Raw genomic sequence first — 19,717 nt, forward strand, 5'->3', positions numbered from 1 at the left:
CCCCGACCACGGCAGCATGCAATCCAATATATAACCCATTATTTGTAATTCTGCCCCCAGAGGCCAAGAAAACAAATTGGATTCCTCCTTCATTCATACACTTTAAGACATTCAATAAATCATCCAAAGAGAGATGGAAGGACTTATATGAATTGAGTGACATGAACAAAATCAAATGAACAATTTATACTATAGCATCAGCATTTTAAAGTGGAAAAAAAAATTCAAAGACCTAAGGACTCTGATCAAATAAATGATTAACTGTGATTTCTGAAGAATGACAAAGAAAAATACTGCCTCAACAGAGAGTTGATAGACTATTATGCAGAATAACAAAATCACTTTTGAACATGAGTAATATAGGAATGTTTTGTTTGGCTGTGCTTATGTGATACATGGATTCTTTTTTTTTTTTTCCAGTAGGTGGGAGGAAGAAAAATGTAGCTTGATCATTGAAAAAAATACATTTTTCAGGAAGAATATAAATAAATGTCAGTCATTTGGCCTGCCTCTTTCAGATTCTTGTTTACATAGACATAGCAAGATAAGAAAGAAGATAAAACTAAAAGAACTTCCTAGAGAAATCTCCTACATAATAGAACTAATATGTCTTAGCAGACTGTTATATGATCTAGTCTTTTCCTCAAGGCTTTGTCATGAATTGGTTTGAAGCCAAGAAAGTGGAATCTATCAATTGATTCCTCTAGATCTCAGATTCTCTAGGCATGGCCTCTGAATCATATGACCAAAAGTTTTTATTTAGAATTGTTTTCCTTGAGGAAATGCTTCATTTTTTATCATGCATGCAATAGAGTTTCCCTTTCAGTCCATCTGTGCTTTAATCAATTGAGGTGAATTTTTGTGAATTCCCACACCAAATTCAAACAAACAACTCATCTTTAACTGCCTTAGAAAGCTGCTTGATACATTGAGATTTTAAAATCCTTGCACATGGTCATATGACTAGTATAAGTAAGAGGCAGAAATGAAACAAGTCTTCCTGACTAAAAATCTGGGCCAATGGCTGCCATATTAGGTTGCCTTTCTTCAAATTAGCTATACAAACCTAATTGCTTTGGAGACTTCCCAATCACAATAGAAACATAGAAAAAAGGAGGGAAGGGGTTTGGGAGACAAAGTAAGACACTGAATAATGGACCAGCCTATTCTAATACATTTCCCACATTCTAAATTTGTAATACAGAGAAAATGTATTTTTCTTTCATATCTGAAATAGAGATTGAACTGTAATCTGAATGATTTATTCTACCTTTAAATGCTAAGTTATATAGTTAGGGAACATAACCATACAAATCTCGCATCACACTGAGTCTAAGTTTGATACATATATTATGATTTTACTTTCCATTTACCCTCCTAATCAATGGAAAATGAAATGAATGAATGAATATATATATACATATATATGTATGTATGTGTATATGTATATATATATATATATAGTGCTTATTATATGTCATGCAATGCTTAGGACTGAAGACGCAAATAAAGGCAAGCCAGTCTTTTTCCTCAAGGAATTTGCATTATAATGGAGGAAGATAAGACATAAAGGGATGCCTCATGTGGGCAAGAAGACCAAGGAAGAGGTTTGGGATTAGAAGCCTAGTTCTAAGTAAAATAGGGGAAAAGCTCATCTTTTATAAGTCAGCATTTCAGAGGCATAGTCCCAGTTCTGGTGGGAGAGAGATAAGAGAATGGTAAACGTGCAGGTACCATGGGTTGGGAATGGTTAGTAGTAAGCAGGTAGGTGGTTCAGTGAATAGAGTTCCAGAGTCTTGACTCAGGAAAATTGGAGTTCAAATCTTGCCTCAGACACTTACCAGCTGAGTGACCCTAAGCAAGTTATTTAACATCTGTCTTTCTCAGTTTCCTCTTATGTAAAATGAGAATAGAAATAGCACCTACCTCTCAGAATTGTTGTAAAGATCAAATGAGATAGTGATTGTAAATTACTTACACATATAGGTTCTATATAAATGTTAACTATTATTATCATTGTTATTAAAATTATACAATATTAAAGGTGAAAAGTATAAAAAGGGATTAACTTGCCTTTAGACTATACAAAATTTGCATACAGAATTGTTTGGGAGCTTTCATACATTAGAATATACACTTGCTGAGAATAAGGTTTGATTCATTCTTTGTACTTATATTCCCATTGCCTTAACAGTTATTGACAAATAATAGCTACTCAATAAACACTTTTTGATTGAATGATTGATGCATAATATTTTCCTAATACTGTTTTTCATGTGTTTCCTTTAAAACATCATCTGGAGGGGTGGCTAGGAGGTGCAGTAAATAGAGTAGCGGCCCTGGAGTCAGGAGGACCTGAGTTCAAATGAGGCTTCAGACACTTAACACAAAAACTAGCCATGTGACCTTGGGCAAGTTGCTTAACTCCAATTGCTCTCCAAAGAGCAAAAACAAACAAATAAACAAAAAAATAAAACATCATCTGGGTTTCAATAAATAGTTGTCAAGGTCCATAGTGATGGCAACAGAGTTTAGCAGGAGGATGGATAACTAGCATGCCTTATCTAGGAAAGAATGCAACTTCAAATAGAGAGAACAGAAGAAAGCCATCACTAGCCAATAGCTAATTGATTTCCTTGTTTTCCCCCATTAGTTGCTAAAACTGTTCTAGACTGACTTACCCCCACCTATGGTATTATATCTACTACCAGGAACTACATCTAACCATGAAATGTATTACTCCAAGAAATGTGGTTTAACTCTGCTGAGCATTGCATGTTGCTTTATAGGTCACAAGCTATAGTCTACTTTTTATTTTCTTCAATTGTTTTCCTGGACTCCACTTAATTGCCCCTAATAGCCATCACTAGTCAAGGAACTTACAAGAGTCATCTACAAAAAAATGATAACTCAAGACCTTCCCCTAAAATTTTCAAGAGATAGCACACATATGTGCTCTGTACATGCTGGCTTCATTTTATGAGTTTAATGAGAGATATGATCATAGACAGAGAGAAATAAAAAGATATAAAGGATGCTCTCAGCACCTGGCAATACATAGTGTTCTGAGGCAGAAATCAATTTCCAAAAGAGATCTATTGTTCTGTTTATGAACAGAATTTCTAGATTGAGTAAGAAAGTTGAGAAATTACCTGAGATGGATGTCATCCAAGATCAAGATCACATAATGCTGCCATTTCAATGTCAAATTAATATTATACTTTTTGTGCTGAATCTGTGATGGAGACCAAATTTCTACTCTGAAATTAACTTCAGGGTTCATAAGAAAAATTTTTGATACCTCCTTGATATTATTATGTCTTCTTCTGGCTGCCTATTTCAAAAACACAACTACTATTAGTCTTGACTGGGGAGAAAAATTTATTCACAATTTCAGAATTTTAGAACTAGACAAATCTCAAATATCACCTATCAAAAATCAGCATAGTAAATTTTATTGAGAGTTCCCTTCACCAATGAAATAACAGGGCCAATGTGTGTGTGTGTGTGTGTCTTTGGGGGGTGGGGGAGAAGCAAGCATAAATACAAAAGAATGAAATTAACCTAAATTAAAATACTGACTTCCTTAAAGTCTCAGCTAAAAATCTCACCTTCTCCAAGAAGTCTTTCCTTATGGCCCCTTTAATGTTAGGGCTTTCCCTCTGAAATGATCTCCAATTTATATACACACGTGTGTGCATACATACATCCACACACATGTCTGCAAGCATACATATATGTAAGTAATATATAGTTTATTTGTATATAAGTTGTTTACACATTGTTTTCCCCCATTTGATTGACTGATTTTAACTTTTCTTCTTATCTCAATTGCTTAGAACAATGCCCAGACATAGTACCTGTTTAATAATATTGGTATCTATTGTCTAAGCCATATTTCTCTATTTCTGCTATAAGAACTTTATGACATTTTCAAATGCTTTGTTAATAACAAAGGAAAATACATGAATATTTATCTGAATTAATATTCTTGTTGCTTTTTCATTTAGTCTAGTAACGATCAAAAAGAAAAAAAAAGATAGGGAAATGGTTTGTGACTTCTTTCTCCATCTCATTTTAAAAATGAGGAAACTGAGGCAAACAACATTAAATGACTTGCCCAGGGTCACACAGTTAGTGTCTGAGGCTGGATTTGAAATCAGGAAGAATCTTAATTCCAGACCAGGGACTCTATCCGTTGTGCTACCCTTTCTAATAGTGTCTAGAATACTTTCATAACAACATTCTGTTTTGTTTTTTCCTGTGATGATTTCCACCTCAGTTCTCTCCACCTTGCTCCCTCATGTGAAATTTCCTAGATTTTCATCACATGATCTTATATTTCTAACATACAATACTAATTACCATCCCTACCATATGCCTTCCCTGTTTCTTGTGATAAGGTATACCTTTCATAGGTATAATTGGGTAACAATAAATTATCAGCTCTCAGTGATATCTTTACGAAAAAAATGTAATAGATCTGATCTCATCTGTGAAGTAAACTCCCAGTAAGCACAACCCCTCCACAGATAAATATCACCAAGTATAATGCAAATTCAAATCTTTGGCAGTTTCAATGGAGGCCTTGAAACACAGTCATAGATGAAATAGTCATTAGAGAAAAGACAGACTTTAGAGTCAGGGAGGCCGAGATCAAAGTCTGACATTTGACACATACTCAGTTTGTGACTTTTTATCAAGTATGTTAAACCTTCAGTGACAGCTAAGAGGGCATAATTCTCTCATTTTAATACTGCAGGTTTGCCTTACTTTATGACCCATATTTTGTGCATTTGTCTATAGCTATATGAAGTCTTTTGTTTTATTGCTAGTTCCTGTCTTTGATTTTTATCTCCTGTTTATTTCTGAGGATCCATACTATTATATTTTTTCATACTTTATAATTCTTCTCTAAGGCATAGCTTGGTAACTATGCAAATGTATTTTTCTGCTCCTCCCCTTCCACTTCTTTTCAGTTTACTGGTCTTTGGCATATACATTTTCACCATCCTTCTTAGGTGCATTCCATTCCTGGCCAAGAGCCAACCATTCCTATATATTGTTATGGTCTACAAATCTAAGACATGTCCTCAAACACCCTACCATGTTCTCAACCACTTCCTAACTCTGCCTTTTCCTTCTTGACAATGACTGTCAGCAGCATAGAAAACAGTGATGAAAACAGTGTCCCTAACATCTTCATTTTCCTGTCTAAGAAATAGCAATCCTTCACAATATTTTCTTGTTTCCTTCTGGCCATATGTTTATGCCCAAAGGTATTATCAGAAATGGGAACTAGTCATCTACTTTGAACAATTCTTGGGAGGGTCTACATTATACATGACATATTACTTCACAGGAGAGAACATAAGGTTCTTGAGGACAAGAGTTTTCAATTTCTTTGTCTTTAAATTCCAGTGCCTGACTCCCTGAAACCTAGGTGGTACTTAATAGTATCTGGTATTTAGAAGAGCCTTCCAAATCACCTCGACCAATGCCTCTCATAAAAAAGGAGCCTCACAATAATTAATAGATTTGCTTAAGGACCTAGGTAGCAAACAGCAGAACCAAGTTTTGAACCTAGATTCTCTGAATCCAAATCCAGATTTTTTTTTGTATCACATCTCTACTACCTATAATGCATGATAATTGATTGATTGCTTTAATCAGGAAGAACTCAAACCTTACTACTGTTTAAGTCTCTTAATTTTAGAGTTGAGAAAACTAAGATCCAGGGTGATTAAACAATTTGCCAAAAGTCACACAGTTAGTTGGTGGCAAAATCAACAGTAAACACCATTCAGGCATCCATTGTCATTTCCATTTTGTACATAGCACATGCACACACACACACACACAGACACACACCAGGCAATTCTGAGTAATCTTCACTTGCCTTTCTCTTATTCCCATTGAGACAGAATTGCTTCTATTTTTGTGTGTTCATTTTGTTTTCTCTTTTAAGCTACTCGACAGTAGAAGCCAAGCTCCTGTAACCCCTACTGTTGAATAATTTGCTACTTCTAGGACCCCCATTTACTAGTAATAATAGAAAAACAAAGGTGCGTTTCATAATGTCCCATACCTAGCAGACTAAATGCTTCTTTCTTCTAAGTGACTGGTATTTGACAGGAGGTGAGAAGATTGCCTTTCATTGGCAAATACTAGCAAACTCAAACTCCTTCCCTAAACATTATTACCTTTTTTTAAAAAATTAAGCCTCAGGTCTCTTGAAAAATTATTTGAATGAGAGGGGAAAAAAGCCTTAGACTCTGCAAAGCTGGAATCAGAGTCTGGTCTTTCATCCCAAGAGGTGTTTACAGTGAAAGTTTTTGCTTTTATTTAAAAAAAAATATGTATATTGACTCACACACTGATGGGTCATACAGTTAGAAAAACCAGTCATTAGCAATTCCTGCCCTCACTCCATTGCTTCTGGGCACAGTGAAGAAAGAATAGCTGACAAAATTGACAGAACAAAAAGTACCCCTTCAGGGTTTCTCAGGAAAGGTAAGTGGAATTCAGGATTTTAATTTTCTAAGCAGAAAAAAAAAAAAGCCACATTGGTATCAATGTTCCAGAGAAGACAAACTGGATGGTGAATAAAGGGGAAATTACAACTTTGTAGACTAGGAGATTTAAATGTTACCCTGCCTAAATTTGAAAGAAATTAGGCTGCTTATCTGCTATTAACCACAGGGACACATAGTGAATGCACACGTGTGTGCGTGCGTGCAGGTGTGGGTGCATGTGTGCGGGTGTAGGGGCATGTGTGCTTGCAGCTCTGTGTGTGCAAGTGTGTGTGTCACTTGTGCTGAGTCAAACCATAGTACTGGGGAAGGAGCACAGGATTAGGGCTCTGTTGTTGCTGTTCTTTTGTTCTCAGAGAGGACCAATGACATCATGAGGGTGATGTCTTGAGGTGCAAATGAACTGGACATGAGTGGGACAGAGCTGTGCCAAGTCATCCGCCTCACTCTTTCCTCTAGACTACTGAAGTTCAGCTGCAAGACAAAGGTCGAGAGTACTGGTGATGCCACCCCTCCCCCAAGGGGTGCTAGGTCCAGTCGGGCAACCGAATAGCTGTTCATCCAATAGCCATCTCCCACTCTGTGATCTAAGGTTCCTTCCTGCTCTACCATCCAATACTCTATGTGTACTCCCAGTTCCAACATGTTTCATTCTAAGGCCCTTGACAGCTCAGGTATTCTGGGTTCCAAAGTCCTTTCTAGCTCTTATATTCCACGATTCTAAAACCACGTGTCAATTCTGAGCGCCTATTCAAGAGTCTGTAGTGTGCGAGGCATTGAGGACATACAACTAGGAGTGAAGCAGCTGGTGGCACCACAGACAGAGTTGTGGGGCCAGGAAGGCAGACACGAGTTCAGACACTGCCCTGGTCACTTACTAGTGGCATGACTGGGGGCAAGTCATATAACTTCTACCTACCTCAGTTTCCTCATCTGGAAAATGGGGATGATAATCATAGCACTTGCCTCTCAGGGTTGTTGTGAGAACAAAATGAGATATCTGTCAAGAGGTTTGCAAACCTTAAAATGCTATATAAATGATAGGGTATAATAATAATAGTGGTAATAAGCCAATAAAAGACTTGGCTGTTTGCCTGGGTGAAACCTCAACAAACTAGAAATAATTAGAAAATAAGATTCATATAAAGAAGTTCTAGATTTTATGTATGGTGAAATTCTCACTCTAGTCAATGGAATTTATTTCAAAGCAATCAGGCAGTTCGGGGATATTTAACATACTTACCACAGAAGACAGTTTCTACCCATTGCCACACTCAGTATTTTATAACCAGCAGCATGGCACTAAGGCAAGGTCAGGGTCAGATTGTTAGCCTGGACTACTATTGACTTGCTACCTATAGCCCAGGATAAGTCATTGAACCTCCTGCCTCAGTTTCCCTATCTGTAAGCTAATGGAATAAATGCTCTCTAAAGTCTCTTCCAACTTTGCTGTTGACAGCAACTGCAATTGAATGCAGTGCTTGAGAATACTCCTGATCTCAAAGTAAAGGATCAGAAATCTAGAGTAGTAAGAGAACTTAAGAGGCATTTACTCCAACTCACCATATCCCAGCTGAAATATCAAGTTTCTACAGGAATTCTTTCCCAAGCCTCCTTTATTGTAGTTCCTTCTTTGTTTATTATTTTAAATTTTGAATGTTGGTATGTAACTTCGTTTTTGGCTTCTCTCCCATTACACTGTGATTTCCATGAGAGCGAGAACTTTCTTTAATTTTGTGTCACACAGTGCCTAAGCATATAGTGGGTGCTTAATAAATGTTTAATCATTGATTTGACTGATCCCATTTCACAGATGAGGAAACTGAGACTCAGAAAGTTTAATTGACCTGAACAATATCATATAACCAGTAAGTTACAGAAACTAGGATTTGAACTCAGGAGCCTTGATTGAAGAGACAATGATTGTTTTTTACACCATATCAAGCTTCCTTTCTTTCTCTGGACATCTGAACAAACCAGCTGTTTATAAGAAAACAGATTCTCCTTAAAATCTGTATCCTCTGTTCTCAAAATCCAGATAAGTCCTCAGTCTCCTACATTGCTTTATGAGGGAAAGGGGATGATCTACTTTCTAATATACCACGTAATGGATAATAGCATCTTTGGGATACAAAATGCAAAATCCCTATGCAGCAATAAGTTACAACATGTCATTCCTTAGGGTAGTTAATTAAAATACCTGTGGTGATTGGGCACATTTCAGATCATGCAGGGGAAAGTAAATGCCCCCTAGCAGCCATGTTCCAACCATGATTCCTACAAGCCTGAGTAGTATAAGTTATGAACCACCGGCATGCTTCTCGAGCCATATTTGAGAAAGATGCTAATAAATCCATACAGGAAAGGGGAAAGATTTCTTTTCCCTTAATTTTTAAGCCAGTGGATTCAGTCAGCCAGAGAAATCAGTCTTTAAAAGTGCAACCACAAATTGAGGGATAGATAAAAATCAATAATAAATCCCTTTTCCCTTTCCAAGCCACTAATAATAAACTCCCTTTGCTTACAGTATGTCTAGCCATGTTAGAGCCCTAAATAAAGAAGACTACTAGCCATCAGCCTTTGGCCAGGTGTGTGCGGGTGTTTTCCCTCTACCCACAGGGATTTCTATTTGTTATGTCACATTACAAAAGAACAAGGTACATATCATATTCCACACAAATGCAGGGATATTTTCAAGATGCAAAAGAGTTCTCTGAGAAAGCAACTGACCGTATCCTTCCTCAGTTTTTCTAAATACAAAACAAACAACAATTTAAAAAATACCTAAAATTTGGGCTGAATAACGTTAGCTGCTGGCTGAATTCTTCAGCTATTTTCTTCCTCTCTCTAACAACATTTCTATTCAGGAGATCTCAAGTTTGACCCCTTTATTTTACTGAGTGAAACCAAACCCCAAAGACCTGAAGTGACCTTCCCAAGATCACACTTAGTCATGTGGCTTTCCCTAAGCTCTCTCCATCTCTCCCTCTGCCTTCCATGTTGAGGACTGAATTGTCAGCCAAGTTGCCTCACGCTCCACATCGACACCTGCTGGTTACACAAGGAAGCTATTTCGGTCTAAAGTGAGATCCAACTCCGAATTTATATTGGATGGGAGTTCAAGTTGAACACTGTTTATTCTGGTATAAGCTTCACCAGAAGCAGCAGGGAACAATGGAAAGAGAAAGGAATTAGGAATTAGAAAAATTTGAAATCAAGTTCCATTTTCTGCACTGACTAGTTTGAATGCAATTCACCCAAGTCAAGACATCGCCCTAATGATGTCATTGGTCCAATTTGGAAACCAAGGACGAACAACATATGACTACAGGCACATGATAATATCCTCAAGCATTAGCTTCCTCATCTGTGAAAAGGAAGTTCTTATATGCCATGTAGGGTTTTGCACATAAAAGAAATAAAGGATATTTAAAAATAAATCAAGGAATTACTCAGAAAAAAAAAGTGAAGTGTCTGCTAATTACTTTTAACTTTTGTGTTCTTAAGTTAAGAATCTAACATCTTGGGTTCAGTTCCTATTCCCGCTACTTCTAATCTGTATGTCATTGGACAAGTCACTAAACTTCTTTTTTCTTTAGAGAATTTCTGAGGTCCTTTACAAATAGAAATCCATAATTGATGACACCAGAGAAACATATGAGAGATGGGCCAATTACATAGGAAGAAAAGGAATAGCCAATGGATGCTTCACCTGCAGCATTGGCATCTATGCCATTTCCGACGGAGAAACAGGAAGGGAATAAGCATTTATATATCACTTACTGTGTGCCAGGCATTGTCCCTAGCCCCCAACAGATATTATCTCATTTGATCCTCACAACAATCTTACAAAGTAGGTATTGTTATTATCCTCTAGTTATAGTTGAGGAAACTGAGGCAAAGTTTAAATGACTTGCCCAGGGTCATACAGCTATTCAGTGTCTAAGGACAAATTTGAACTCAGGTTTTCCTCACATGAGGTCCAAAGGTTAAATCCCTTAAGCAGGCTGAGTTAACTTTCTGTTTTAGCTTTATGGGTAGGAACAGACAAATGTCACACCAGATGGGAAGGTCCTGATAGATTGCAATATGCATCTTTGGACAAAGTATTCACATCAAAGAGATCATAGTCTCACTGAAATACTGAAGTATCTGTTCCCTTAGTGGGGACCAGGAGAGAGTTGTGAAGGTGATCAAACAGAAGTCAAAATACTAAAGGAGAAAAAAAGAGTAGAAGGCACAGCCTGGATTGAAAGGGCCAGACTGTATGTGATGGGATGATGAAGAGGCAGTGTGGTGCAGTGGATAGTGTTCTAATGGGAAATCTGCAATATCATAGCTTGGATTCTATATCAAGAATTTCCCAGTCATGTGATACCAGGTAAGCCTAACCTCTCCAGGCTTCAATTTCCTTTGCCTTTAAAATGAGACAATTGTCTCTTATTACTATTCCAGTATAAGAAACCTTGATATTCTTACCATACCTAGATTCCTCTCAAATAATAAGCTAGCTTGTCAAAGAAGCACATGGCAGCCTTCTTAGCTTTTAACTCATCTAAAGACCCACTTGGGCAGTAGAAAATCAGATTGTTGCTGCTGCTACTATTACTGTTGTTGTTGTGGTGGTGGTGGTGGTGGTGATCATGTCATTTCAGTCACGTGTGACTCTTTGAGATCTCATTTTGGGGTTTTCTTGGCAAAGACATTATAGTGGTCTGTCACTTCCTTTTTCACCTCATTTTACAGATGAGGAACTAAGACCAGCAGGGATAAGCGATGCGCCCAAGGTCACACACCTAGTCAATGTCTGAAGCCAGAGTTGAACTCAGGCAGATGAGTCTTTTTTGATTACAAACCCAATAAATACTCTATCTGTTGTGTCACTTAGCTGCCCAGAGAATCACATGCTGGTTCGCAATTGCTTGGAGAGATATAGATGTTCCCATTTGGTTCTTCCTGAGAGAATTTGTTCTTCCTATTGCTTCACAAAAAAATGAATCTGTGCAGTGGCAAGTCTCCACTTTGGGTGCAATGTTCTACACCCCAAAGGGACAAAGAGAGCTGACAAACTCAGGCACCCTTTCTCAACTCTACAGAGAAAAACCTCCATAGTTCTTGCTAATGCCATTAGTGACAGTGATTTCTTGGCTTGAAAAATGTAGCATAAGCCTGGTTATGGAGCCAGAAAGGCCTTAGAGAACATCTAGGCCATGTGTTCTTAACCTAGGATCAATAGGGAGTTTCATTAACTTGGATGAAAAAAAAATCCATCTTTATTTTCACTAATGACTAACTGAAATTTAACATTTCCTGGAAGCAGTTGCAACATTCCTCTGAGATGGGGTCCATAGGCCTCACCAAACTGTCCCAGTATTCCATGTCATAAAAATGATTGAGGAACCCTGGGGTCTTTTTCAAGAAAAAGAAATTGAGCTGCAAGAGGGACAATTGAATTACCCAAAGTAGAGTCAGACCATATGTAGGAGAACTGGAATGAAACCCTGGCCCTTGGACTCCAAAATTAATTCTTACTCCACTGAACCACACTCTCCTATTGCTTTTGATGTGTTTGCACATATAATATTGCTGTCACAATCAGTTGATTCAATCTATCCAACAACTTGCCACACAGGTCACAATAACCTTCAAACATTTTTGTCCAAAATCAGAGACTTTTGCTCTGGTCCGAATACATATGAATGAACTCGTGTTCCCTGTGCTAAACTACACAGATCCACTTCCCTGTTTGTGCTTTCTTTACCTGCCCATTATGTCTAGGGAAAGATAACCAAATATTTGGTTGGAACAAATGCACTCAACTCAATGCAACTCAGCATGGAGCAGAAAAAATTACCCTTAATTTGCAATAGTGGTAATAATGTTCAGATTCTGCTCCTGCCCCTTCCTGTCTGTGTGAGCTTTGGCAAGGTATATAACCACCTGGACCGCCATTCTCTCATGAGTACAATGAAGAAGTAGAACTAGATAGCCTCTAAGGTCCCTTCCAACTCTCAATCTCAGATGGACAAACATTCATTAACTGCCTGGAGGTACATACATTTGCCTCAGTTTTCCATCTGTAAAATGGCATGGAGAAGGAAATGATAAACCACTCCAATATATTCACAAAGAAAACCCCACATGGTCTCATGGAAAGACAGACATGACTGAAATGACTCAAAAACAGCAAGAAAAACAACAACAATAACAAATATGAAGTAGGGCACTCTGGGAAAAATGAAAGACACTTCAATTTCAAAGTATTTCCACTTTAGTTATATGGTTACTGCAGGTGCAAATTTGGTGTGTGTGTGTGTGTGTGTGTGTGTAAGGTGGCTAATCTATATTATTCTTCAATGTCTCCTTTTTCCTCTCACACTGTCTATCTTTCCAAATTCCCAATCAAAAAGGAACAAAAGAGGGAGAGAGGACATTACATTTCATCCAAGTCTCCTTGCCTGATTTCCTTTAGGCGTATGGCAATATGAACTTGTCTTGATGTCTCTAACTGATGAAACATCTGTGTTCTTGAAAAGAAAGGCTCATTTATATTTACTATCAAGCCATAGAAACTCAGGAATCAAGAAACTGGGTTAGAACCATTATTATTTTCAGGTAGCATAGCAGTGTAAACAAGGCCTGGAGGACACATGATATTGGTCAGTGATATTAGCTTCTCTGATGTCAACTAAGCCTGGTTCATCATATCAAATAGTAATGATTGGGGATAAGGGAATTTATTAAAAGTTTACTATGTATCAGGGACTATGAGAAGTGGGGGGAGGGCAGAAATGAAGGCAAGCCAGACAACTTCAGCCGTCGATGAACTTGCATTCTAACAGAGGGATAGATACAAAGGAAAAGCTGGAAGATGTAGGGAGTAGCAAAACTTCCCATGTACAACTCTGGTATTTTGGCTCAAATAGAATCCCAAGCACTCTAAGGTTGGCTAATCCTAGACTCTTCTTATGCTATGTTTCTGCTCAATGTCACCAATCATATAGGAAAACCTATTGAAAAATTAAACTTCATAATGAATGATATATAACAACTTTTAAAATAATCAACAAAACAAAAAAAAAAACATGGAGAGATTCCACAACTTTTGATGTGTTTCAAGACATTTGCATCGTTTATTACATATGAAATTTTCTTTTCTCAGGGTCAAAGTAAAATAGGTTTCTGCTTACATAACCATCACTATTTCCTTAGCCATTAAAGGTTGAAAGAGCTATGATGCCATTCTTAAAACCTGATATGATACACATACACAGTACAATATAATAGATGAAACAGTTTTAAACTGGCTGCCCATAAAAATACCATAATGTTCATATTGGGAAATTGACACTTTGACATGTTTAAATACTAGTAAAGGAGATTTGCCAATTGGAGTGAAGACTTTGTGAAAAAGAAACATATATACATATATATATATATGTGTATATATATATATATATATAAGACAAGGGTAAAGAAGATGCTGTCATGGCATATGTAATCTAGAACCAATTCAACATCCAAATAGTTAAGCATGTGCACATATATGCAGAGGAAAACAAAAATAGACACACACACACACACACAAAGTTCAATAAAGAGAGGTTCCAGTCAACAGCAGCTGCAGCCAGATCTTCACAAATGAAGGCAGGAAACCACTAATTTAAATTTTTCATTTGTTTTTTTGGAACAATTATGCCACCCACAAAAGGGTAACTTTGTCAGTCGTTATTAGCTCATGGTTTTGGGAACTTATCCCTTAAATAAACTCACTTCATTTCCATATAATTACAGCAACTAAGGAACTGTTACTCTGTGTGTGTGTGTGTGTGTGTTAAGTGAAAGTATTCTTTTGGAAGGTGTAAGATAAAATGAATTTCAGAGTTTAGAATTTGAGAATATAGCAATAATCTGAGGTTTCATATCTCTATCTGTATTTACATATAGACAATTGATCATGAAACACATTTTAAATAGCTTAATATAATTTTATAGAAAGAATCACTTAAGGGAATATTTTTATGGATCATGTTTCTTTGGTTTGGGGGGCCTTGCTTTATGATGATTCTCAACAGAGTTGACCTGCCATTTATACATTTCTTGACCCACAGAGAGATAGATGGATAGATAGATAATTCGGCAATTTACTAATATGGCAATTATGGTATTTTTGAGGGCATCCAGTTTAGAATTGCTACCTATGTTAAATTGTACATGTATACATATATGCATTTGAAGTTTTTCATATCTATAACCATATATGTGCATGTGGATATAACAAAGCAAATATATGTATTCATTCATCATAGATGTTGCTATGTATATGCACATATAAGAGGTAGTGATACAGGAAGCTGAGTTTAGGAGTCAAAAAGACCCAAATTCAGGTTTGTCTCTGACACATAGTGGTTGGTTGTGTGACCCTAGACAAATCATTTAGTCTCTCCATGTCTCCATCCTTGCATTGGCAGAGAGAAATTCATCAGAGACACAGAGATAGTTAGAAATAGAGAAAAAGGAAGGAGAAAGAGACAGAGACAAAGACACAGATTGAGAATAAGGAACATTGCATGGCAGACTCTGAGTCAGAAAGACTTAGATTCAACAAATAGCTCAGATGATTCTAGCCCATTTCTATCACTCTAGATAAGTCAATAAACTTCCCAGTGCCACCAGGCAACTCTCAAAGTACAAGTTATAAAGGAGTTATTGATGGAATCCATTGAGGGCACTACTACTCTTTTAGTTCTACATTTCATTTCAATGAATTTACAGGTCAGTTAGAGGAGAGCTAGGTGGCACAGTGGATAGAGCACTGGGATTACAGTCAAGAAGGTCTGAGTTCAAATCTGATTTCAGACATTTGCCAACTGTGTGATCCTGATCAAGTCACTGAACCCTGTTTGCCTCAATTTTCCCTGATCTGGAAAAAGAGATGGTGATCCACGCCATTGTCTTTGCCAAGAAAACCCCAAATGGGGTCATGAAGAGTCAGATGAGACTGAAAGATGACCAAAAAACACAACAGCTCAGTCTCCTCTAGTCTCAAAAAACAAATACAAAAATAATTTATATGAACATCTTCCTATCTGTGTTTTAGATATTCTCACATAAAATTGGTATATGTGCTTCAACTTTATTAAAGAATCTAAGCTTCCAAGGTGAGAGATGAATCAGTCTCCCTCTCAACAGTCAATCAAGAAGACCCTGAGTATTTAAGAAATCTCTGTGGGGGTCACAATTCGGCACAAAAGATCACAAAACAGAACCAAATTAGGATGTGCCACACTCTTCTATCAAAAACAAAGGGGGCAATTTTCTATCACCTGCCTATGTTCTGATTACTTATTTCCTCGTGATCTTTTTTTCTTGCTAAAAATCTTCCCCCAAAACTCCATTTAAATTGCTTTCAGAAGTGAAACCTATGGTTCACATGACAGTAAGGAGTAAATGCTGACCTAATAATGTTCAGGTCCTGAGATGAGACTGAAAATGATGCTGGAAATTGATGAAGCACAAACGCTGTGGTCAGGGTCTCAAGCTTTAGAATTCCCTGGGAATTTTCAGGCAAGATTTTTTTTTAATTATCTGACTCCTTTATTGCTTACTCTTTTTTTGAAATCCTCCCTGCCAGAAAAGGTATACTACTTAGTGCTTCACTCTATTTGAAGCTGCTTGAATATTTAAAGGGATATAACTCAGTTCTAAGTACAGACAAGCTTTGACTTAAGTGGCTCACTCCCCTTTTTAAGTGTCCCTGCTTTCCCTCCAGGCTTAATTAATATTTCCATTAATGATCAATTTAAGGCAACTTTTACTTTTTGTTGTTGTTACTTTTCAACTTCTATATAGATTTTGTTTTAGGACAGTTGACAGTCAACAAGTATTTGTTAAATGCTTTCTATGTGTCTAGCAACCTGTTAAGTGCTGGAGATACAAAGAAAGGTGAAAAAAAGGGGGAGCTGTTTTCTAGATGCTCACATTCTAACAAGGTATAAAACAAGCAATAATTATGTAAATACAACAAATATTCACAGTAAATCGGCCGGCATTATATGTAGGATTTTCAGAAAGCTTCCCACATTCCATCTGAACTGCAACCTCACTGCAGTGTTTTCTTGACTGTCTCCAGCCATAAAACACATTATTGGTTTCCAACCATGCAGAACCAACCTACAGAGACCCATCATCTGTGCCCTGGTTTTCTCTCCCTTAGGCAAGGGATGAGTCCAGCCCTATGTCTCTGGACAATGATGGGTCCCAGGTACTCTTTGACCTTACTGGTAGCAATGACATTTTCCCCCAGCTTTGAAGACCTGAGCCCCAGTTGGGTGGGAAGGGTGCAGTCATTGACAAATAGGGAGCTAGGAGTAAGTGCTAGACCATAGATAGCAGCAACCCCAAGGCCAAATGCTATAAAGAAGTTTGGTGTTCACGTCCTCTTTCCCCAGCACTGGCTGCAGAATCCGATTAGTCCTTTATGCCATCATCTCTGTGTAGCTAGTGTCTATAACCACCCACAGCCTCTCTCCTCTAATCAAGGGAGAAGTCTCACAGAAGCTTTTCTTTTATCTCTGGATAAATTATTAAAGGTCACTCATCCTTGGCAAATGTCGTTTTTAATAATGTAATATGTTTATAGGGAGGGGGAAGCAACACAAGTATTTACTATTTTCAATTGTTTTACAGTAAACCCTGGGAAGATGCTGCTACCAGACATTTTCCCCTTCTTTTTTCCCATACTTTATATTTAACTCAGAGTAAGGAATGATCAATAGAGTAAGTAACAGAAGTCTCCACAGTGACTGAACAGCAAACTCCTAAATCACTGCACATCATTAAGTGCAAATGAACAATTATTGAAAATAGGAGCACTGAAATTTCAATAGAAAATAAGAGTCAGATTTAAGTCATTAAAAGGGTCCATTAGACTCAGAATTCTGAAGCAGCCACTTTCTCCAAATATGAGAGTTATTCTTGGGAACTAAAATTTTAACTTCTCTTCTCACCAAGGGTGATTGACTTTGAGCGTTGCAAGACAGGGTTCAGGGCCAGCAGTGCAAAATGCCATAAAGGGGGCCAGAGAGCACAATGAAGCTTCCTGGGAGGATGGGGTGGAATATATATATATGTGTGTGTGTGTGTGTGTGTGTGTGTGTATAATGTCAAATATTATGCAGCCTAGGGAGTTAAAAGAGAGCCTTATTCAGTCTCATTGGCTTACCAGTTCACCCTATCCCTTACCCCAAACCTACCTTCCTACCTTTCACCCAAAGCAGTTGGATAAAGAGCCCAACTGTTACAAAAAGAAGACAATGGCATCCCTTTCTTTCTGTTCTCAAGACCCTTCCCCAAATTCAAGCACCCATTCTATATTTCCCATAAGCATCTTCCTATGCACACCCATACTAGCTCCCACCATACCACTCCCCCAACACACACCCTTCTCTCTTTTTCTCTCTGTCTCTGTCTCTGTCTGTCTCTGCCTCTCTCTCTCTCTCTCTCTCTCTCTCTCTCTCCCTCCCCCTCCCCCTCTCTCTCCCTCTCTCTCTCTCCCTCTCTCTCTCTCTCTCTCTCTCTCTCTCTCTCTGTCTGTCTCTCTCTCTCTCTCACACACACACACACAGCCCCACAGTGGTATAAGTAAGTGAACATGCAACAGGACGAATCACCAAAAACACCTATAAGGCAGAAACATGAAAAAAAAATGCCCTTTAGGATTAACTAGTCCTAAGGCAGAGGAAGAACTGCCTTCCAGAGAGCAGGAAGCCTGTAGGTATTCCTTAATATTAGACACTTTGATCATCACATTCCTCTTCCATGTTGTTGAGCCCTTGCCATCAATGGTGGGTTCTGCTCTACTGGGGCCAGGTGAGAACTGGCTATGTGGTAGGCAATTACAGAAAGTGGATGCAGAAAATAACCTGCAATAAGTGCCAGTCCTGAATACATGTTTCCCTCACAGGAAAGAAAGAAGGTAACCATAGGCTTTGGTCTCCAGACTGCTGCCCCCTCATGCCATGAGGAAAACTTCAGCTATGCTTTCTTCAGAAGAGCATGGCTCCCTCTCAAGTAGGACACATTTCAATTTGTACTATTAAAAACCTACATTACACAATGAAACAAATTAGCCGGTGAATCAGCCTGCACTGCCAGCAGCCTGGATTGGCAAAATGATAATAACAGGATTTGGCCTCAAGAACATTCCTGTAATAGCCATATTTTAATCCAATTGCATATGGCTGACCTCTAGCTAGCACTTCTAAACCATGTAGCTTTGCTGGTTAACCAGAGTTGCCTGCCACAATCACATAGGAAACTGTTGCCAGAGACCAAAAATATAACTTCAGTTACAACTATAACCTACTCTCACCACTGACTGTACAACACAATCACAGTCACTAAGTTTTCTTTGGACCACGAGAAATATCCTTCCCCCCTCCCTTTTTTTTTGCAAACAAAATAATATCAATAATACTACTAATAAGTAATTCCGTGCTTAACACAGCTAATTACAATTTTGCCAGTGAACAATCTTTAGCTCTCCTTCCGGCAAAGCAGATACAACGTGAAGCTAGATTCTGTTTCACATTAGGTTAGAAAAGGGGACAGTTTCTCCTGAATTACGTTCAAGCATTTTTCAAACATCTTTTCTAATAGAACACAAATTACGGGTGAATCAAGACTGTTGTCAAGCAAAGGCTTTTTTAGCTTTCCTAACTCTGGTTCTTCCACTGTCTCTCTCCCTTTCTCAAACGCCGGGAGAGTGCATTGGCAACAAATACAAATGTAAATACCCCCCGAGGAAAATGCTATGTAGACTAAAACTGTTGCCATGCAAATCCACCCGAAGAGCAAGGAAGCACTTTTCAAAAGAGAAATCAGTTCCAAGTGAACTCTGGATTTCTTATTTGGTGGAAACCCAGAAATCCACTGGAGTATCTCTCTTGGCGTTAATCCACATCCTCCCTCTTCTTGGCCATGCAAACATTTCAGCATTAAGTACATAACAGCTCAAGCCCCCTCTGGGTTGGGTTGGGGGATGGATTGGACTTACAGTAGGAAAGCATAACTTCCAGGCGCAGCAAAGTGTCTCTATGCCAGTCCTCCGCTTCTGGGCTAATTCACCCCAACCCTACCTTCTTCCCTCTTCCTTCCCCAGAAGTCAGTTTACAGTCAATTGC

At 38.1% G+C, this 19,717-nt stretch overlaps 1 protein-coding gene across 6 annotated transcripts in view; it reads right to left on the minus strand.

The window, feature by feature from the left end:
• ZNF385D (zinc finger protein 385D) overlaps positions 1-19,717 on the minus strand; it is a 361,566-nt gene that overhangs the window by 340,706 nt on the left and 1,143 nt on the right. The window contains exon 2 of one of the 6 annotated variants that reach the window (XM_069088475.1): positions 19,591-19,717. This exon is cut by the window's right edge and continues 294 nt beyond it. The exons of the other annotated variants lie outside the window; for them this stretch is intronic. Coding sequence (XP_068944576.1) covers positions 19,591-19,603 — 13 coding nt within the window. The 5' untranslated portion in view covers positions 19,604-19,717. The remainder of the gene's footprint in view (positions 1-19,590) is intronic. 6 annotated transcript variants of the gene reach the window in all.

The sequence above is a fragment of the Petaurus breviceps genome, unplaced genomic scaffold, assembly GCF_028583685.1.
Source record: "Petaurus breviceps papuanus isolate PSGF00001 unplaced genomic scaffold, PetGlider_PUasm1.0 185, whole genome shotgun sequence".
NCBI classification, from domain to species: domain Eukaryota; kingdom Metazoa; phylum Chordata; class Mammalia; order Diprotodontia; family Petauridae; genus Petaurus; species Petaurus breviceps.